This window comes from Impatiens glandulifera, chromosome 3, assembly GCF_907164915.1.
Source record: "Impatiens glandulifera chromosome 3, dImpGla2.1, whole genome shotgun sequence".
NCBI classification, from domain to species: domain Eukaryota; kingdom Viridiplantae; phylum Streptophyta; class Magnoliopsida; order Ericales; family Balsaminaceae; genus Impatiens; species Impatiens glandulifera.
In genome coordinates, this window is record NC_061864.1 from 18,052,195 (window position 1) to 18,073,811 (window position 21,617).

At 30.6% G+C, this 21,617-nt stretch overlaps 3 protein-coding genes, 10 non-coding genes and 1 pseudogene across 13 annotated transcripts; 12 read left to right on the forward strand and 2 right to left on the reverse strand.

The window, feature by feature from the left end:
• The first annotated feature begins 4,963 nt into the window (after positions 1-4,963).
• Positions 4,964-7,485, forward strand: LOC124930674 (floral homeotic protein AGAMOUS-like). The gene is given in 4 exon segments (XM_047471009.1): positions 4,964-5,227; positions 6,709-6,790; positions 6,909-6,970; positions 7,218-7,485. Coding segments are annotated over 4 exon segments (642 nt in total). The 5' UTR covers positions 4,964-4,982; the 3' UTR covers positions 7,471-7,485.
• A 697-nt stretch (positions 7,486-8,182) lies between these two features.
• On the reverse strand, positions 8,183-9,226 carry LOC124930673. The gene is made up of 2 exons (XM_047471008.1): positions 8,661-9,226; positions 8,183-8,586 (listed from the first exon to the last, which is right to left on the reverse strand). Exons 1-2 carry the CDS (start codon positions 9,156-9,158, stop codon positions 8,422-8,424), a joined length of 663 nt encoding a protein of 220 aa, XP_047326964.1. The 5' UTR covers positions 9,159-9,226; the 3' UTR covers positions 8,183-8,421.
• Positions 9,227-15,638: 6,412 nt separating this feature from the next.
• LOC124932586 (transcription and mRNA export factor ENY2-like) lies at positions 15,639-16,641 on the reverse strand. Its single transcript, XM_047473240.1, has 5 exons — positions 16,500-16,641; positions 16,312-16,399; positions 16,151-16,245; positions 15,991-16,067; positions 15,639-15,850 (listed from the first exon to the last, which is right to left on the reverse strand). Coding segments are annotated over exons 1-5 (333 nt in total). The 5' UTR covers positions 16,502-16,641; the 3' UTR covers positions 15,639-15,779.
• Positions 16,642-19,106: 2,465 nt separating this feature from the next.
• Positions 19,107-19,193, forward strand: LOC124933213. Its single transcript, XR_007098919.1, has one exon. It is a non-coding gene; the product is annotated as a small nucleolar RNA U31b (small nucleolar RNA).
• A 46-nt stretch (positions 19,194-19,239) lies between these two features.
• LOC124933143 lies at positions 19,240-19,314 on the forward strand. The gene has a single exon (XR_007098855.1). It is a non-coding gene; the product is annotated as a small nucleolar RNA Z195/SNORD33/SNORD32 family (small nucleolar RNA).
• A 70-nt stretch (positions 19,315-19,384) lies between these two features.
• Positions 19,385-19,467, forward strand: LOC124933157. Its single transcript, XR_007098868.1, has one exon. It is a non-coding gene; the product is annotated as a small nucleolar RNA Z196/R39/R59 family (small nucleolar RNA).
• A 330-nt stretch (positions 19,468-19,797) lies between these two features.
• On the forward strand, positions 19,798-19,882 carry LOC124933221. Its single transcript, XR_007098926.1, has one exon. It is a non-coding gene; the product is annotated as a small nucleolar RNA U31b (small nucleolar RNA).
• Positions 19,883-20,016: 134 nt separating this feature from the next.
• Positions 20,017-20,099, forward strand: LOC124933153. The gene has a single exon (XR_007098864.1). It is a non-coding gene; the product is annotated as a small nucleolar RNA Z196/R39/R59 family (small nucleolar RNA).
• Positions 20,100-20,183: 84 nt separating this feature from the next.
• Positions 20,184-20,259, forward strand: LOC124933148. Its single transcript, XR_007098859.1, has one exon. It is a non-coding gene; the product is annotated as a small nucleolar RNA Z195/SNORD33/SNORD32 family (small nucleolar RNA).
• A 275-nt stretch (positions 20,260-20,534) lies between these two features.
• On the forward strand, positions 20,535-20,621 carry LOC124933214. Its single transcript, XR_007098920.1, has one exon. It is a non-coding gene; the product is annotated as a small nucleolar RNA U31b (small nucleolar RNA).
• A 93-nt stretch (positions 20,622-20,714) lies between these two features.
• On the forward strand, positions 20,715-20,790 carry LOC124933146. The gene has a single exon (XR_007098857.1). It is a non-coding gene; the product is annotated as a small nucleolar RNA Z195/SNORD33/SNORD32 family (small nucleolar RNA).
• A 221-nt stretch (positions 20,791-21,011) lies between these two features.
• LOC124933151 lies at positions 21,012-21,094 on the forward strand. Its single transcript, XR_007098862.1, has one exon. It is a non-coding gene; the product is annotated as a small nucleolar RNA Z196/R39/R59 family (small nucleolar RNA).
• Positions 21,095-21,174: 80 nt separating this feature from the next.
• On the forward strand, positions 21,175-21,250 carry LOC124933141. Its single transcript, XR_007098853.1, has one exon. It is a non-coding gene; the product is annotated as a small nucleolar RNA Z195/SNORD33/SNORD32 family (small nucleolar RNA).
• Positions 21,251-21,524: 274 nt separating this feature from the next.
• LOC124933222 lies at positions 21,525-21,605 on the forward strand (annotated as a pseudogene).
• The last annotated feature ends 12 nt before the right edge of the window (positions 21,606-21,617 follow it).

The following is a 21,617-nucleotide window of genomic DNA, read 5'->3' on the forward strand; positions in this document are numbered from 1 at the left end:
TTTTTTTAATTTCACTCATTTTGAAATACTTCTACTTTATCTTTATAAAATTTAAATAAAAAAAAAATATTATAATAATTTAACAAATTAAAATTTTACATAACTAATATTTCCATCTAATAATATTGTAAAATTCTCTTCAAAATTGCATCAATGTGGGGTGTTATGTTAGATTTTTTTTAATTAAAAAATATCCTCTTCAAAACCGTGAAACACTCTATAGAACTAACACTTTAATGTAGGCCTTTCCAATCCTTAATTTTGGATAAGATCAAGTGTGTTGGCAGCTAATAACAAAAATGGTCAAACTTTTTTGAGTTTGCAAAATGGATTTGGAAAGGCTCAATATATTTTTCTCAGTTGATTGTGTTTATTTCTAATGAGTGGTTAATTAGCTAGCACTAGCTAGCTAACTAAATAATATATATATTATTATTATATATATATATATAGTTAATCTATTTCACTAAAATAAGACATGATAATTGAAAAGTAGAAATAGGTAATTGAGGAAAGGGTTGAAAGTGATGGGAAGAGTTATTAATTTGATTGGTGACAGCAATTTGACAGTTTCCAACTACATTTATGAAATTAGGTCTTCTTTGTATTCATGTTCTTCTGTTCAACCTCAACTCCCCAACCCCATTTCTTTGAAAGCCCAATACTCCAATTTCAGAATTATTTCTTTCACTGTGGTCCCCTCCAAAAAACAATCAAAAATCTAGGGTTTCAAACTAGATCAATTAGTTACTTTTCACTTGCATTACTTTATTACAACTTTAATCCTGGTATAATTTTCAATTAAATCAACATCATATGAGTCCTCTTAGTTCAAAACTTGGTTATATCTCAATTATTTCTCTTAACCTAAACAAAGTAAGTTGTGCTAAGAAAAATACATGACTTTCTTTTTGCTTCTTTACCTGAAATTGCCCAAATTCAGTGCATATTTTGATAAGATTTTGCTGATTTTCTTTTCTCATACTGTTTGCCTTTTTTGAACAAGGCATGGTGTGTACATGTTTAGTGGATTCTTATGATAAGTGTAATTTGTGTGAAACATTACCACAATAGAATCAAACAATACATGGGGGGACCATAATTAGGTACAATTAAACACGCTAATTAATATTCATCTCCAATTTGGGTTATTATTACTTTGATGCTCATGACAAAATTAGGTGAAATATCCATATACTTTATTAACCGTATTTCACATTTGAGTTTTCTTCCACTTTAAGGCTCGACCTATATATAGGGTTTGGATCGATCTTTCTGAGCTAGAGATTCTATTTTAAAACTACTTTTTTTATGCCAAATGCTGGATGTGTTATCTATTAAGAATGCATCTCCCTTGGAAATTCTTGACGTATGCCCATCATTTTGACAAGAAAGTATTTTCAAACATATCCAAACGATGTTTAGAAACGTGACAAATGTTTACTTAGAAAGAACGTACTGTACTGTTACTTAAAATCTGCTGTAAAATTTTGAAATGAAAAGAATTTGTTTGTTCAAATACTTAAATTTGCTATGTTTTCTACAAAAAATAGTTTAGCATATATATAATATATATTGTGGAAACTATAACTTTTATTATTAAATTACTTATATTTGATAAATATATACAACAAATCATTTCGACTTATAAACTAGTATGCTAAAACGGGTAAATGATGATAACATGACAACTTTCAGTACATTAAAAGGCGAAGTATCTTAATGATAGGGGTTTCTTCATATGCGAAAATATATTATAAAATGGGGTTTTTGAGTTTTTACGTTTAAAAGTGGTAATGGTAATTTGACAAATTGGGTATTTTTATATTTTTAAACTAAAATGCAATTCTAGTTTGAAGAAATATGTGATGAATGATGTGACAGTTGACCATATTCTCTTCTTTGTTTTTAAATTAACTCTTGGACGGTTAATTTGTATTTTTTCACTAAAGGGATTACAATTCACTTATTAACATATATGGGGTTTGAACCGGGATGTATCCGGTCTATGTCAAATGAATAGAAGTGGAAGAAAATACATATCTAATAATATTATGATTCCTATTGATATTGAAATTGAAATTTATAAGCCTTCAATTTTTCATAATGATTATATATGTTATAAAGGTACACTGTGTTTGATAAATGTGTTTTGACTCTTTATGCTCTACTTATTTTTTAACTATTATATTGTGCTCGAGCAAACAAAAAAAAAACATACAAGGAGTTATAGAACTCCGATGACACAATAGGGATTTTACGAGAACACAAAATACCCAAAATCTTTGAGGAAATCCATAATATACCAAATGAATTAAAAATGAAATTCACAATTTCACTTTTGAATTGTTAGATCACAAAATTAAAACTCAAAATGAAGACATTTATTATTGAATTTCACTTACTACTCTAAAGTCAAATACACATACAAAATTAACTTAGAAAAATAAACTATTATTAATCAGCGTCAATTTATAATACTCTATTTAAGTAAGGCCTCATATTGCGAGTGAAATCTTGATTAAATTAGGCATAATCCATATTGTGATAACACCACAAGAGACCTCATGGATACAAATAACCAATGGGGAAGTAATTGTGTGAGGAAATTTCAATATTACAACCGAAAATGATCCTCAAATTTCCATGAAGAGCATGACATTGATTTTGTGTTGATTTTAATTTGGACATTTATGAGTCGCTTTATTTCTTTTGATTTTTGTGTTTATTTTAGTTGTCTGGTTGTTTAAGATTGTAGTTTACGACACAAGTATACAATGACTTGGTCCACCTACTTTTTTAATATATATTTTAAGTGTTTTACACGACTAATAAAAATGTATGAAAAAAATAAACATATAGTTCGTGTTAATAACTGATTATGATCACAACAAGCTATTTAATCTTAAATCAGAAAAATGAAGTATGAAAATAGACATTTACACTTCCACTTTGGAAACATGCAGGGAGGGGGCTATATGTGATTCACCTTTCCTAATTTCTAGCATTATTAGATAAAATATTGCTAGTTTAAAGCTTGTTCTATTCATATAAAAAGATCTACATCACAAAATGTACCATAAAATATATGTTATATAAAAGTAGAAATTATTTGAGAACCTATATTAATTATAAGTTAACAATTCCCCTTGAAGGCCGAGATGAAAATACCTAATATGGGTGCTCGACTACTTTTGATTAGAAATATTTTTAGATTTTACTAAAAAATTCATATTATCACGTTTTTCTTTTCAATCACTCAATTTATTAACTAAAATGTTAATATATTTATAAAATTTTAATTTTAAATATATAAAGTTCAACCAATTAAAATCCAAATAACTTACTTTTTAATCCCAAAAAAATTCTAAAAGGCTCTTTGGTTATGACAGCTTAAACATAATCAATGGGTAATATTTACAAGATTAAATTAAACGATAACATGCAAGGTTTAACTTGGTTATTAGTGATTTATAGACACTAATTTGATATTTCAACTTGAATAGAACATAAAGAAGTCCAGTTTGACAAGAAAACAGAGGTCTCCCCTAAGAAGAATATTGATTAAGAAAATAAAAGTCTCCAATTTATTCTAATTCAAAACGGCTTAAATTAAAGTAAAATATAATTTAGTCGGTGTTAACTTTATAAAATTATAAACAGATATGGTAAAGCCCTTTTGAATAGTTAAAAATTGTTCAATTTTCACATGTCAAAAAAAATCACTTTCAAAAGATGCAAAATAAAGAAGATAATTGAATGCATGATGTGTAACAAGTCTTTCCAACTTTGCTAATAAAAAGAGATCAAACTAAAGATTCTGAGCAAAAAAAAAAATCATTTAATTAAAGATTAAAATAATAATACTAGAACAATGGTGAAGTAAATAAACACTTCAAAAAACATCTGATATGAATCTATGTTAAAATGATTATTGGAAATATGTTGAGATTTTTTTTTCATTTAATCAAACAATTACAAATCAAGGCCTAGGCTTGTTTCACTTTATTCAAGTTGATAACGATGAATTTAATTGATATGTTTAATCGCTGTAACTTTTCCTTCTTATTTATTAAACGTTCAAATATGTTTGATTTTATCTTTTACGCAATAACTTATTCGTTAAAATTACAATAATGAGTTATTACGCAATTGCGATTTATCCGTACAAATTAGTCCCAAATCAACATAAATTTTCAAAAATTAATGAATCAAAAAACATAATAACGAAAAGATCACATCAAAACAACGTCAAAACAAATAAAATAAAATAAAAGATCTATGCTCAAAACAAATCTTTTGAAGGTATAAAATCATTTCTTTTGTAGTCTAATAATTCAACAAAAAAAAAACCCTTCAAAGCAAGCTAGTCATTCATAATTATTAATTACAAAAAAATACCAATAAAACTCAAAATAAACAATAGAGAATCCTAAAAAAAACTAAAAAACTCAACATTTATCTCTTAAAACTCCATTGTACCGAGATCTAGATAGATCAAGATACTTTTTTTGGTACATCCCACTTGAAAACATCTAGAATGATGGAAATATCTATTAATTATCATAAAACCTTTTCAAAAAATTATTGTTTATTTATTCAGAAATAGATTGAAAATATTAAAAGAAAAATGTCTATGATTATCTCCTGCTTTATAAATATCAACATCCCACTGCAGCTCTTTTACCATTTTCTGCATCTCTCTCGTGTTTTGAGGTTCTAAGGAACAAGACGAAGAAGAAGCAAGCAGTGGTTAGAACACATACTCTCTCTCCTCTCTCTCTCTCCTCTCTCTCTCTCCTCTTTTTCATCATATATCAACTCTAATAAATAAAAATATGTAAAGGTCCGATCTTTGGTTTAAATTTGTTATACCCAGTTCTTGATTAAGTTGGATTGATGATATATACCCATATTTGCTTTTTGTACTCAAAAAAATTATGTTGAATTAATTTAAGGTTAGAAGAAGAAGAAGATCATAAATGGAGTTTGAAAATGATAATGATGAATCCATGAGACTTGAGATGTCTTCTTGTCAAAGAAAGAATGGTAGAGGAAAGATTGAAATCAAACGGATCGAAAACACGACTAATCGACAAGTAACATTCTGCAAACGTCGTAATGGATTGCTCAAGAAAGCCTATGAATTGTCTGTTCTTTGTGATGCTGAAGTTGCCCTAATCGTCTTTTCAACCCGCGGCCGTCTCTACGAGTATGCAAATAACAGGTCCTTCTTCTATTCTTCTTCTTATTGATCTTCTTGTGAAGATATTCATAGATCTGTATTAAATAAGCAAAAATTAAACATTTTCATCATTATTAACTGGATGAACTAATAATTAACCCTAAATCTCTTTATAAAATATAGAAAAAAAAGGGTTTTTCACTAAATTAGGGTTTACAAGTATAAACATCCAGATCTAGGGTTTTCTGCTTTATAAGGAAATGTATTGTATTTTTATTTTTGCACATATTAAGCCAAGACAATATCATGAAAGGAAGAGGAATAAATAATCTTTGACTTCAAAATTTTGTTACAATATTAATCTACTTTTAACTTAGACCCATAATAGTGATCATAAATAAAATGCTTTTTTTGAAAAAAAAAAAATTGAAGGGCATATCATAGATATAGATATGATATGATGAGTCTGAGATCTGGTTGGAATTGAACAAAAACTGTAAGCTGTTCATTACGTATGCTTTATCTTTATTTTGGTTTGGAGAGTTTGATCACAAAAGAAGGAATCTTTCTTCATTGATCACGTCATGAACAAAGAAAAAGGGTTTGTTTTGGTGTTATTGACTTCTGACAAAAAAAAACAATCGATTTTCTATAGATTTTTTTACATATTTTTGTAGATTGATGTCTTCTTTTTCCAACATCAATCTTATCCTTCCATCTTCAATGGTGCAAACACCAAACCCATGATACTCATCATCTGTCTGTCTGTCTGTTTTCTTTTCTCTCTACCTTAAGTCTTTGAAACTGAAATGGAAATTGGATTGCTGAACAACTTTTTCCTCTTGCTCTTGGTTAAGCATTTTATCTGCCTTTTCTTCAGATCTTGTATAGATATATTTGTGCAAACCCTATTCAATAAAAAAAAAATTAAAAAGAGTTCGTACATGACTGTGAACCAATGGGGAGTTGCTGCATGTTTTTGGCAGGCAGTTCAATCGGACGGTTCTCATGTACTTAAAAAAATTGAAAAAAAAAGACTGACACCATTAAATGTTTGATGGGTGTTTGTTTGGGCTTTTACCAAGGTGGGTAAAACAGGTTAACTTATTGGTTATTAACCGTCGTGAAATGGGTTAATGACACGTGGCTACAAATCTAACCGTTGAAATAAGTTAACCAATCATGTATGAGGAAGAAGATGCCAGGTTGGCAGAGACAGCCAATCAGAATTTCGACGAAATTAAGGTAGCAATAACCGAGGGTAGCTAGGGAGAAAGGCTTTGTATTATGATAAATCAAATCATTCATTTGTCACATGTTCTTCTTTTAAGGTCACTGACTCATAATTGTCACTGAGATTTTCTTTCTTTTCATTTTTTCTATTATATTCATAAAATAAAAAAAGCAATGCTAAAACTCCATTGAATCTAAGTAAAATGTAACATTTTATTAACATATTCAAAATGGGAGAATAATTTGAAATATAAAAAGTTTTTTATTTTTATTTTTGTTGATGCATGCAGTGTGAGAGCAACAATTGATAGGTACAAGAAGGCAAACTCAGACTCAACCCATACTGGCTCAGTTGCTGAAGCTAATGCACAGGTAATTAATTATATTTATTTTACATTTTTTAGTGAAATAATGAAAAAAAATTATTGATTTTCTCCTTCTTATTATATAAATAATTTAAATTCTGCTATTTGATTGACATGATCTGCAGTATTATCAACAAGAATCTTCAAAACTGCGTGCCCAGATTAGCAACTTGCAGAATTCAAACAGGTATTATCTTAACTCCATATGTCTTGTTTGATCTGGGTTTTTCTCATAAATTTTAGGGTTATAGTTAAAAAGTATTCTTTTTTATGAAAAAATAAATTATTTTGGTATTTAATTAATTAATATGGGGCATGTTTGATCTTGGGTTATTTTAGGGTTTATATATTTATATATATATATATTAATCTGTCGAATCTTGTCTTGTAAAGTTAAAAGGTTTCTGGCATGGTGTTTGTTTGTGTTTGTGCAGACACATGTTGGGTGAGGGAATTACAACAATGCCACTTAGGGATTTAAAGAATCTTGAAAATCGTTTGGAGAAGGGAATTAGCAGGATCAGATCTAAGAAGGTATTAATTATAATATCAACTAATTAACAAGCTAGCTAATTAACTAACTTGCATTTCTCGTTACAGAATGAACTTCTTCTTGCTGAAATCGAGTTCATGCGAAAACGGGTAATTAATTTAACAGATTCTCCTGATTCCAATTCAAACATCTAGCCCGGTTTTTAATTTATTAATTATTATGTTGTTGCGTTACCAGGAGGTTGACTTGCATAACAATAATCAGTTCTTGCGAGCCAAGGTGTGTATTATATGGCTGTTTTTTTAAAATTATTGATGGTTTAATTAAATTCGGCGAGAATGAATCAGATAGTTGAGAGCGAAAGAGCACAAGAACAACAACAACAAATGAGCTTGGAGCTAGGCGGTGGAGGAGGATCTGAATACGATATGGTGCCACTTCATCATCATCATCAAGCGATGTTTGACAGCCGTAACTTCTTCCAGCTCAATACTCTGCAGCCATCGGATCATCATCATCATTATTCGCGAGCAGACCAGACAACCCTTCAGTTGGTTTGAACAAATTTGAAGATCAAATGATGTTTGTTCAGTTGGTTTTCTTCTTCAATAACCCAACCAAAAGCTGATCAGTTTCTCTTAAGCTTATATCATATATAATATATATTTATATGTTTGTTTCTGATTATTACCCACCTAGCCTGCAATAGTTTTATGATCTCTAATTAAACTTATTTATCAGATATATAGAGCTGCTTAATTAGCATTTCTGGTTGTATTCTGATTTCTCTATATATATGTTGGTGACAATGTTATTATTATAATAATACCATAATAATTTGTGCCTCCTTCCTTTATGTCTGAAAATATATCTTCTTGTTTGAAAATTTGTTGAAACATCTAGAAGACAAATATTAAGGTTTTCAGTTTGATCATTCAATCATTCATACCCATGAAATCTTAGCAGACAACTATATGAGGGGGCATGAATCAATGCCCATTACCAACACTTACAACATGATCAGCCAGCTTCATTTATGATCACTAAAACAGACTACAAGTCCACAATTGAAAGATAATCTACAAACAAGTGGATCAGGATTGAAACCTGCTTAAGATTATAGGATGTATTTCTTCACAGTCAAACTAAAGCTCACTGTTTTGGGAAGATGAATAGTACTGAAAGATGATATCTTTCAGGATTTGAATCACACCCTTCAAGTCTTTACTACCCAACTCAAGGCAGTCTCTTAGCAATTCACCCTCCATCACTTCTCTCTGTAACATCTCCAAAGTTTCCTTCAATGGCCCCTGTTCATTCCAATATTCAAATTCCATTACAATCTGATTAATTGAATACTGAAACTTAGCACTGAATTACTTACCGATCGACTGAAAACCTTGAGGATTCTCCTGAAGAATGACTTAGATAACCTAAGAAGGCTTGCATAATTTCGGCCAATCCAAGCTGCCTTCTCCATTTCCGATTCTAGACGGGTCAACTCGCTGAGCGATCTCAGTAACTCGTTCATTTCGGAAACAGATCCAAGCAATTCAGACAAGGGCATGTCTCGCCAAGAGTAATTCCTCAAATAATCCCATCCCAAGGACAAGGCGGATCTCCATAATCCGATTCCGAAGACGCCGGTTCCACCGAACTTATTGGCTACTGATTTGACTCGGTTTGCGCCGTCGATATCGCCGCGGGAAGCGCGGAGGTTGGCCACGCGGATCAGCAACGTGTGGGAGAGGGAATACAGATTTTTCAGTTGAGAATAAGATATGGATTGCGCGAGCGAAGAACAAGATGAGATTAGAAGAAGAACTATAAAAAAGATAAATCTTGAAGCCGCCGCCATAGCCCTCACCGCCGTCGAGATCATAGATGCACTGCGGGGGTGAAATCTGGAACCCTCGCCGCCGGTGATGATTTGGCCGTGTAAATGAATTTCATGTTAAATCAAATATATATTTTTTAAACTTTTTTATTCACATTAAATAGAGCACGTAACATTTATTTTATTTTATTTTTTTTATTATTTTTTTTTTTTTGACGAAAATGTCCCGTTGTGAAAAGTCTAAAATCGCGTGCAACCGGCATTTGCGAGACGCAACAGGCAATCGCAAGACGCAAATTTTTTTTTTTTTAATTTTTTCAAAATAAAAATAAAAATTACGTATCGCGATTGTTAAATGCATCTTGCGAATGCCGGTTGCGAGACGCAATCGGGGTTGCGTCTCGCGATTGTAGACGTTTTACAAGGCATTGTCGACTTTTCACATGGCATCCGGTTGCGTCTCGCGACAGAGACAATTTTATCAAAAAAAAAATATATAAAAGTGTCACCAGCAATTTTAATTTTAGTTTTATTTTATGCGCCGGTCAAAAATCAAATAACCATTTTAAAATCCATCTTGTCAAATTTCTCTATATGTGTTTTCAGGAATTGGATAAAGAAAAACATTTTTTTATTTTTATTAATGTAATAAGCTAAATATAGACATATTTGAAAGGCAAATAATAGTGAATTTGAAAAAATCTTTACAAGAAAAGTGGAGGTAATTATGTGGTATTTATTGAATAATATTAAAATAAGTTGAATTTTAGAAGATTTTAAAATATAAATCTCATCCATACAAAAAAATGCATACATATGTTCTTAACTAAAAGAAGTTTAATATAGAATGCCAAATAATCGATAAAAAAAAACATTTTTCATTTTATAGTAAAATTTTGTTATTTATTGCTGAAAATGTTCACTCAATAATAACGATAAAAACAATTCAAACAAGTAAGGTTTAAAACAAGATAGATCAATTCAATATTTGATATCCAAAAGAATTTATTGTTCTCAAGCTTACTCCAAAGAATTTCATACCTGAAAGGATTGAAGACTTCCATCTCATATTATGTTGTAATGTAATATACAAAATTATTTTTAAAATCATAGTCAAACGCTTTAAAACTGTTATTTCAATCCTGATTAGTCATAGGCAATCCACATGCATCCCTGATAGATCTATTTTCCCTAACATCTTACTTATGCAGAGATTATTAAAAGACTATATCAGAAAGTCAACTTCACCTCGAGTGGTTTTTAAGGTGGATATCCAAAAAGCTTTTGATTTCATTAAATGAAGTGTTATTCAAGAGTTCTTAATTGTTTTGATTTTCCTTATATTTTTATTGAGTAGATTATGCAGTGTGTTTCAACTTCTCAATTATTGTTAGCGTGAATGGTATCCATGATGGATTTTTCAAAAGGGAAAACGGGTTAGACATGTGGATCCTTTCTCTTCTTAACTTTTTATCCTCATCATGAAGGTCTTTAAGTGCATTGTTAAAATACTTCTTGAGTAACACCATTTACTCACCATTAATATTACAGGGATGAAAACATCATTCATATCTATTTCGTAGACGATTTATTCATCTTGGCGCATACTGATGTTGAATCCGTCAAAACTATCAAAGAGGCATTAACAATTTTATCTAGTGTTACATGTTTTAGCATTTATCAGAATAAAAGTCTGGCCTTATATGGCGATGTGAATAAGGAAACAAAGGTAAGAATCTTCGACATCATGGGAATCAATGAAGGGTCATTACCAGCTCATTATCTTGGTATCCCGCTATCGTCAAAACAACTCAAAATCTTTCATTGCAAGTCATTGATTGAAAAGGTGAAGAACTATATCATGGGATGGGCTACAAAGAGATTATCTTATACGGGAAAGATTGAATTAGTCATGAGAGTTGCTATGGGCATCATCGAATATTGGGCGCAACAGATGGTTCTCCCAAAGAAAGTTATGAAAGAGTTTATCAATTGATGAGGAACTTCATCTATGGGACTCAATGGCAGGGAGGCAAAAAGGTGAAGTGGTTTGATGTTTGTAAGCTGAAGGAAGAAGGTGGAATTGAAATTAAAGACTGCGTTACTTGGAATAAAACTCTCACCTATCGGCATTTTTGGGCTTTGGAAAAAAACAAGACTCGCTATGGGTCACATGGGTTCATTAGAAAAGAATCAGCATCTAGACGTGAAAAATCAAGATAGAAATGACATGGTCCCTTAAAAAAATTTGAAGCTCAAAGATAGTGCTTGTAATCCCTTAGAAAAACCCTTTGCATTGGTTTTCGTTTAAAGCTCGATGTTCAAAAAATTTAACCTCGGCTTGTGAGTCATGAATTTTCTTTTAAAATAAAATATTTGTTTTAAAAGATGTCACTGTTCCTGACTGTTTTTTAAATTAATTAAAATTAATTTCAAGGTTAAATTTTAAATAATCTCAGGATTTCAATAATAAAATCACAATTTGATTTGTTTAGAAATCTTTTAGTTTAAATTAATTAAACATAATTAATTTAAAAGATTATTTATTTTGAAACAAAGTTGGCAATTAATTTTTGAAAATTAATAAAAAGTTGGCATACGTGTACAAACGTATTGACTAGAGTTTTCTTTTAGTTAATAGTTTTGTGATACTCAAGAAATAGTTTTCGTGTTTCATCCTCTATACTCATTTAAAAAACAGTCTCTACTTATAAAATTGGTTTTTGAAAATGGGTTGTATAACGTTTTAGTTTTAACTAATTATTATCTACTCCAATCATGCTTCTAGGTTTAGCGTTATTTAAAATATTGAAACATCAATATTTAAATGTTGATATATGTAATTGATGACGTTGATTAGGGAAAAAATACCTAAAGAACATTACTTATTTTTAAGGATGTTAGAGTTTAGAAATAAACATCAAACATGCATTAGTCAAAATATTTTTTGTGGAATATATTATAAAAATGCTTTGAAATCATTTTCTAATTTTTCAGGATTTTTAAAAAATGGTTTAAGGTCCCAAAATTACAAAAATAATTTCGAGTTTTGAAAAGTGGAACCAAACAGGCCTTAGGACCGAAGTCTTAAGCCTCAGATTTGTTTTTATTAGTTAGGGTCTGGAGACCATTGGTCTAAGTGTTAAGAACTCTTGGTCCTTGGCTGGGATTTATCGGTCTATGTGTATAAACATATCGGTCCTGGGTTAGCCCTGGGCTAAGTTTCTCGATCGAGGGGTATAAACCTCTTGGTCCTGGTCTAGCTCTGGGCTAAGTCCCTAGGTTCGAGAGATCTCAGTCCCGGGTTTGGGATTCTCGGTCCCAAGGTTAGACCTCTTGGTCCTGAGATTCGGGATTCTCGGTCCTGGACTCGTACCTCTCAGTCTTAAGTTTGAGATTCTTGATCCTAGAGTTTGGGATTCTCAGTCCTAATCTTGGGATTCTCGGTCCCAATGTTTGAGATTCTTGATCCCAAACTAGTAATTCTCGGTCCTAAATGAGAATCCTCGGTCGGATCTCTCGGTCCTAGCTCAAGAATATCGGTCGGACCTCTCGGTCTTGTTGAATTCTAGGTCTTACGTTCAAATTTCTCGGTCCGAATCGAGGATACTCAGTCGAATCTCTCGGTCCTATACTAACAAGTCTCGGTCCTCAAGAAGAACAAAGTGCATGTTTAAAATTCATTTTTTAGCTCTGATTTTTTTTATCTAAGAGTTTGGGTAGCTTCACAAAGCTCTCAGTAATATGTTGATCATCATCTCAAGGTATTAATCGACCTGAATGATGATTAATTTGTTCAAAACAATTTGTGATAAAAAAATAATTAAGTCTTAATTTTTAAAGTTGTTTTGAAGTGTAAGGAGCTATCCAATAACTTTCTTATATTACATATACCAAAACAAGAACACTAGCTAGATGCTTGTTTGAACCAAATCAAGAACACAAAAAAAAATCAATTCTTTTGAAAATTTTGATTTTGATCAAACATGATCAGGATGGATCAAACATGATCCAAATAGTTGTCAACATCATTATAATCATGTTGGGAAACTTTATGGTTTGTGATTCAACAGAATTAACCCTAGAACATCAAACCCATTTTTTTATTTTGAAATTTTAAATTTGGGTTTTTGTTATTTAGATTGATTGATCGGTTCTATCTTATTCAGATGGTTTCTAATTCATCAGGATGGATCAAACATGATCCAAATAGTTGTCAACATCATTATAATCATGTTGGGAAACTTTATGGTTTGTGATTCAACAGAATTAACCCTAGAACATCAAACCCATTTTTTTATTTTGAAATTTTAAATTTGGGTTTTTGTTATTTAGATTGATTGATCGGTTCTATCTTATTCAGATGGTTTCTAATTCATCTAGATGAATTTTCAACCATAAAATCCCATAAATAGAATGCATACAAGTTTACCAAGGATTAGAGGGTGATTGGAAATTTCAAATTCAAATTGTAAATATGAATTAGAGGGTGATTGGAATATTACAAAGGATTGGAGAACACTCCTTGATCCTCAAGGAAACTTTCTGTATGCTCAGATCCAACCTTTAAGGACTCAAACAGGAAATTCAAAAAATATGAAAGTTTCAAGCTTTAATGGCGGATTTTTGATTTTCTTTGATTTGAAGGTTATGAGTTGGTTCCTTCGATTCAAGATGTCTTAGAGGGTGTATTTATACTAACCCTATGTCGTTGGAGGTTCTAAGTGTGTTAAATTAGCCAAAAGTTATTAATGGTATTTTTGGTTGTTCTTAGCTCAAGTGGTCGGAGTAGGTAGTGACGAGGCATACTTTTATAGGGGAAATGATCACCGTGGTAGGGTGATCATTTCATCTTTTGAATCAGCCGTTTTGGTGGACTAACGACTGAGTTACAAAAAGACAAGATCATCACGGATCTTCATCCTTATCCTCGTGGCGCCGCGATGAAGAAGACCGAAGTCTAAAACTGTGTCATTTTGATGTTGGGACGCGCTCCGTTAGCGGTCCGTCCAACGTCGTTGGAGTTTGGGCAGTCCGTTAGCAATCTGGCTAACGGATGTTAGTCGATCCGGTGTGATGCGCACGCGCTTCTCCTCAGTTACAATCAGCTACGCAGATGCTTCTTGGGTGTTGGATGAAAATTCAACGTTCATCTGAGGGTTGTAAATCATGTTGTAACAAATCCTTCGGGTTTCGACTGTACTGGATTACAAATATATATTTATTAAATTCTTAAGAGTTTGTTTGAAATTGATTTTTCTTTCACCCTTTTGGCTTTAATTTTGATATTTTTAAATACACAAAATATTAAAATAAATATGACAAATATTTTACTAATTTATTTTATTTTTGTATATTTTTAGGGTTTAAATAAATAATTCTTTTAAAGAAATGATACAACAATTCATTCTAAATTATTTATTTTATCCCTTTAATTTTATTTTAAGTTAAAATGGGTACCACATTTATCCCAAATAATTTTATTTTTTTATTTTGGCCTTAACCCTTAATTAATTTGATTAATTAATACAATAATTAATCATAATCAATTGTTTTAAATGGTTTTTTAGCCATGGAGTTAATTATTTTAATTTTATTTATTTAAAAATAAATCAAAATAATTATTTTAATTTTATAAATTGGAGTGTTGTTAGTGCTTACAGTGCTGGTAAGATGATCAAACATCAGATTGAGAATGAGATCGAAACTCTATTTTGGCATGACCCCTGGTTCGATGATCTCCATATTATTCATAATAATGTCTTCTCTCTTATTCGAATAAGACGGAAATGTCAATTGACTACTATCCAACAAGTCAAAATGGGGAATATAATAACCTTCTAAGGGGAATCTAGAAGGTACGAGGATCTTTAATACTTTATCTTCCTATCACTTTAATAATTGTGAGAATTTTTTAGTTTAGAGTGTTGAAAATGAAGACATATTTGACTCGAGATTGGCATGGAATATTATTCGCGATAGAGAGGAGGTGGTTCCATGGTCACATTTAGTGTGGTCCACAAAAGTTATTCCTAGACACCAAATCATTTTGTGGTTGGTGTTCCGTGAAAGACTTAACATGCGCGATCGAATTAAGAATTATATGAATATCCCGGATCTCAACTACCTTTTTGCATGGGAAATGAGGAGATCATTGACCATCTTTTTTAGGACCTTTAATTTGCTTCCTTACTTTGAGCGTAAAAAACCGATTAACCCCCTCTTTGCAATTTTAAATTTAGTAAAACGATGTCAACGATTTGAATGTGCATCTTAGTCAATAAACCGATCAAACGCAATACTTATTTAGTTCCTTATATAACATAAACCGACCAAACCGAATACTCATTTAGTTCCTTATAGAGCACATTTAAAAAGTTTAGTTCGAAAGGTAAAAACGCTACAATTTGAGCCCCAAATAATAATTTGCCAATTTCTAAAACTATTTTAAATATGAAATACAAATAATATTTGAATACATCAACCAAAATAATATGATCTTTTATTATCAAGCTCCTTCCTTCATCATCATTTTGCATTAATTTCACATGAGAATCAAATGTAATGTCTACATATCATCATCATCATCAAAACAAAGAAAACAACAACAATGGAAGAACCTTGCAATCTAGCATATATAATCTTGCACTTTTTATTTCATCCCCACTAGCTGTTGGGAACCAGAAAGGCTCTGATTCTTTGCAAAAGCTCTGCCTTCAATGAATCAGGTATAGAAGCTGCACAGATTAATAAGAACCCTAGTTTAGCTCGTCTTAAAAATGACTAAATTCAAACATCTATGACCAATTTTCCTTTTGGAGGAACAAGAACAGATATAAAGAACATGAAACCCTTTTGAAAGATCATCAACACTTACCTCTTCCTTTAGGAGTAATGACATGTATAAGATCATCAACAGTAACATTTTTTCTACCTTTCTTCTTAATCAAACCCCTAAAAACATATAAAACAGTTCAAGAAATCAAATAACATTTTGAGTTTATGAATGAACATACAGATAACTATAAACCCTAAACCTGCAAAGTGTTCTCATCTCATACTTCCATCCACAATCTATGAGCCTTTCTCTCAGAAGTTCCATTAGACGCTCTTTTTCTCCAGTCTCAATCAACTATGGACAAACGAAATATCAAATGATTGCATCAAGAAAGTTGTTGATTTTAGGTTAAAAACGAACCTTAATGTTGATTATTTCTTCAAGTGTGAGGTCTTTTCGTCGATTATCCCTATCATCTGGCGTCGGAGGACGATTCACAGAATGCCTCCTAGGGTTTCAACAAATTCCTTTCATGAATTGAACAGAAATCCAAACAAGGTAGAACAGAAACACACACAAAAAAGGAACAATCCAGAGAGAAATCTCACATTTAGTTAGGGTTTTGAAATTGCAGACGACGAGGCCGACTTTGAACTATCTCCGATCTTCCTGATCACAGTGAACCAAATACAGAGTATACCATTTAAGAAGAAGAAAAACAATTTTATACAGATTGTAACACAAAAATTGTTAGTCTATCAATTTGTATAGAATAAAATAGTTTAGGGACTCTTTTATACTAAAGTAGAAAGGGTTCTGTAGAAAATATACATTCTGGGTACTCAACTTTTGAATTATATACATTATCCAAACAATGTTATATACCAACTTGATGGCAATGGATACCCAACTCTTTTGAGAGTAATAAACATTTTCTAAGAATAAATAAATAGATAAATTTAAATAACTATCAATAAGTATATAATAAAGAACCCAACAAATTTTATTTGAATAAAATAATATATTATAACTTTTTCAATACTATTAATATCAATCTAACTTTTATACATATGCCTTGTTCTATTTATGTTATTGAAATTACTTAGTGAAAAAATGATGATCGGTGGTAATTTTGAGGAAATGAAAAGTTTTTTTTTTTTTTAAATGACTTAAAATATATTGATATATATATATATAAATAAAATAAAAAATAATAATTAAAATAAATAATATTTTAATTATTGAATTTAATGAATGAATAGATTGATTTGGTAAATAAACCAAATAAAATAGAGGTGGACAATCTAAATATTTAGATTTAGATGAATGATAAAAAAAATTAAGTATATTCATTTTGAAAGAAGAGAATGCTTAAATTATGCATACATCTAAATTATCACAAAATTATTTTAAAATTTTAAATGTTGCAAAAATTTATTTACTATTTATTTTAACTATCTAAAACTCAATTGGTTAGAAATTGATATCTATCTAATATTTTTTTATTGTACTTCTTTCATTTTAGCTTTATGTTATTTTCTTATTTTAATATAATTTTTTTCATGTTAGTCAATTAATAGTATACACGACCTAAGACTTCGAGGACTAAGACAAACACAAAATTTGGTGCCCTCAAAGCTTAATATTCATACATATATTTTTTATCGATTTAAATATAATAGTATTTGTAACATTATTCTATAAATAAAATATCATCAAAACAATATGTCATAAGTAAATACTAAAAAAACAAAGAAGATCCAAACAAAATATAAAATTAATGTTAAGAACTAGTACATAGTCACTTGAATATTACTCGTCTCGCATTTTTTGAAATGAAAGTATTGATCAAGTTTGCATAATCAACTTTCTTAATAATTTTTTTTCTCGATAGATAACATAGCTAACACATTTAGTCTTTTTGCGACATAGTTGATCGAAGATAAGTTTTAATCAACTTTATTTTGGAAAAACTCATTTCCGCGGATGCAACCGTAACTGGTATAGTCAGCAAAACTTGATATGCGATATAAGAATTTGGATAACAACCATCCATTATTTTCAAATAATTCAGCACATCAATCGCTCTTTTTGCTTCTCCGGGTAACTTAACAACTTTAGTTCTAAAAATAAATCTGATCTGCTATGCAATAATGTAAGATACATACTGTGAATCCACCATTTCACCAGACAAGTCCTCAACAACCCAAAATAATCAAGTAAATCGAACCAAAATCTCACCGAAATCGGAGGAAGAACTCTAGTGGGCAGTGGCGTAGTGCCGAGAAATAAGGCTGGAACGAGCGAAAAAGGCCCAAGAGCTCGGGAGACGACCGAGTTTTCTGTTCCGATTCCGGCAAGCTGGAGCCTGGAGGATCGACGACGGGATGAGGTTTGGGGGAAATGTTTCATTTTCTTTTTCGAGAATGCTTGTTTTTTTTTTCTTGATTTTGTTGATAAATGAGAATCATATTCTTTTCTCCAAGTAAGATAGTATTTTTTATTTTTATTTTTTTAGATACAAATTAAGTTAGAGCTTATTATTGATAGGTTATCAATTATTATTTATGGACTTTTTAAAAATAAGCCCATGAACATATCATTATAATTTATTTATTTTTGAAAATTTTAGTGCCCTAAAAATATTTGGGCCTGAGGCAATTGTCTCACTTATTACACAGGTCAGGTCGGGCCTAAGTGTACAATAAAGATTTAGAGTTTCATTTATAAAATTTTAAATACCACGGACAAAATATTTATTATTAATTTTAACTTTCAAAATCTCAATTTGATATGATTGTCTAATATTCTTTTATTGTACTTCTTTTGAAAATTCAATTTGTTCATGGTCATATATATATATATATATATATATATATATATATATATATATATATTAGTCTTTTTAATATCATTTTCCTTGGATTGATTTAATGAATTGTGTTTCTAGGATGATTATCCACATTCGTTATGGGCCGTCACGGCAAAAAATATGTTTAGGGTTTCAGAAGAAAACCTAAATTTTCCTTTAAATACATGAAGGATCTTGAAACACTACCAAGTTCAAACACCATCATTCATCGTCTTTTGGCGGCGGTCACTTGAACCCTAATCTCTGTTTCCACTAGTTATTATCAATTGCGATGCTGCTTCTAACTTTAATGTAAGATATCCGGTTCTTTCTCTTATATGTTTTCAATTGTTACATGTATGAGGAATATGATGATAGATATTTTGTCGCCCCAGTCTTATTTGCATCTTTCTTTAGATGCAAGGTGGTGATTGACATTCATAACTGATTCCTTTTGAAATACAATATATTGTTCATTTTTGTTACTTGAGATCTGTATTGGGTATGAGGATAAATTTCCATTTTTTCTGATGTTGAATGATGAACAAACATGCACTACCATCTGACCCATTTGCAGATCTCTATTAATTTGTGAATTTTTGTTATTACATTCTGATATTATGTTTTTGAAATTATAAAAGATGAAATCTTTGATGAAGAAATTATCGATACTGATAGTATATGAGTGTTATACAATTTATCACCATCTTTCGACTGAGATTTCAGTAATTTTCTCATTTGTTCTTTTTAATGTTTATTCATTGGTTGATAACCTAACTTTTCCCATGGTATCTGATGCCCAGACTTGATTTAATTGTGTTTGGTCATCCCGTTTATTGGGAACAAAATGATTTATGCAGCTTTTTGCGACACAGTTAGCTTCTTCTATAAGTTTTCTGTTACTTTGTGCCTGCTCACATTATTCTATGTCATTATCTGTTCCATCAACTCACAAATTTGGCTAATTCATTTGAACTATTTGATCTGTAGAACAATACAAATTTGGGAAATTGTTTTGTGTTATCTTTATCTATATTAAGTTGATTGTATATGAGGAATGTGATGATAGATATTTTGTCGCCCCAGTCTTATATGCATCTTCCGAGATGCATGGTGGTGATTGACATTCATAACTGATTTCCTTTTGAATACACACAATTACTTGTCTTATTTTTAAATTGATTTCCTTTCTCAGTTGATCTGTTAAACATATTTTTCAAAATGGGTATGAGAATTGATTACATTCTGATAATTGATTTTTGGACTTCAAATGCTGCAATCAATGATGAAGAAATTACATATACTGATATCATGTGAGTGTTATACAATTTATCACCATCTTTCGACTGAGATTGCAGAAACACATTTATTATTTTATTTTTTACAATGTTCAGATTTGACATTATTGTATTTTCATAATTCGTTTCTATTTGAGATCTTCAATGGGAATGAGGATACAATTCCACATTTTCTGATGTTGAATGATTAACAAAACATGCACTACCATCTGACCCAATTGTTGATCTCCAATTAAATGAAGTTATATTTTTATTGCTCATTTGAGTACCCTGTTTAATTCATCTTAATTCTTCCCATGGTATCTGATGCCCAGACTAATAAATGTGTCTGGTTATCCCGTTTTTTGGGAACAAATCGATTTTTGTAGATTTTTGCGACACAGTTAGCTTCTTCTCTATAAGCTTGCTGTTACTTTTTCCCTGCTAACATTTTCAAATATATAAATCTGTTGAACACTAAAATTATTTCAAATATCCAATTTAGTTTACATTTGGAATATGATGATAGTAATTTTGTCGCCCCAGTCTTACATGCATCTATTTCTGGATGTATGGTGGTGATTGACATTCATAACTGATTCCCTTATGTTTTTAGTTTTTTTTCAACTCTATTAGTCTGTTTACAAGCTTCTCTTAAATCAGTTTTCAAAATGGTTTTGCTAATTGAGATCTGTAATGGGAATGAGGATAAAATTCCACATCATCTGATGTTGAATGATGAACAAAACATGCACTACCATCTGACCCATTTGTTGATTTTCATATGATTCCACATTATCTTGATGCTTTGTTGTGATTGTCATTCATAACTGATTTTTTTGAGAATACATACAATCACTGATCTCAATTTTGACCAGATTTTCTTTCTCAATTGATATGTTGAAAAACTGTTTTCAAAATGGGTATGGGTATACAATTCCCTCTTAATTTATTGATTATATTCTGATACATGGATTTTGGACTTGTAATGCTGCAATCAATGATGAAGAAATTACATATACTGATTTCATGTGAGTGTTATACAATTTATCACCATCTTTCGACTGAGATTGCAGAAACGCAATTTTTCCATTCTGGTTTAATATTAGTGCTTTGGTTTCATATTTTCAAAAGTCCTTGTTATTTGAGATTTGTAATGGGAATGAGGATACAATTCCACATTTTCTGATGTTGAATGATGAACAAAACATGCACTACCATCTGACCCATTTGTTGATCTCCAATTATTTTGAGTGTCTTTTTATTAATCATTTGAATACCAATGTTTAATTCATGTTAAATCTTCCCATGGTATCTGATGCCCAGACTTATAAATGTGTCTGGTTATCCCGTTTTTTGGGAACAAATCCATTTTTGCAGATTTTTGCGACACAGATAGCTTCTTCTTTATAAGCTTGCTGTTACTTTTTCCCTGCTAACATTTCCAAATATATAAATCTGTTCAACTATAAAATCATCTCAAATAGCCTCCTTAGTGTATATTTGGAAATAGTTATTTTGTCGCCCCAGTCTTACAAGTAACAACAAGTAGATACATGATGGTGATTGACATTCATGGCTGATTCTCTTTGAAAAAA

Coding starts and splice junctions, on each gene's coding strand:
- LOC124932586 (XM_047473240.1), bottom strand. Junction 16,068..16,150: donor GAGATGAGAACACTTTGCAG/GTTTAGGGTTTA, acceptor ATATGTTTTTAG/GGGTTTGATTAAGAAGAAAG. Junction 15,851..15,990: donor CATTACTCCTAAAGGAAGAG/GTAAGTGTTGAT, acceptor TAATCTGTGCAG/CTTCTATACCTGATTCATTG.
- LOC124930673 (XM_047471008.1), bottom strand. CDS start 9,158: ATGATCTCGACGGCGGTGAGGGCTATGGCGGCGGCTTCAAGATTTATC. Junction 8,587..8,660: donor TCAAGGTTTTCAGTCGATCG/GTAAGTAATTCA, acceptor TGGAATGAACAG/GGGCCATTGAAGGAAACTTT.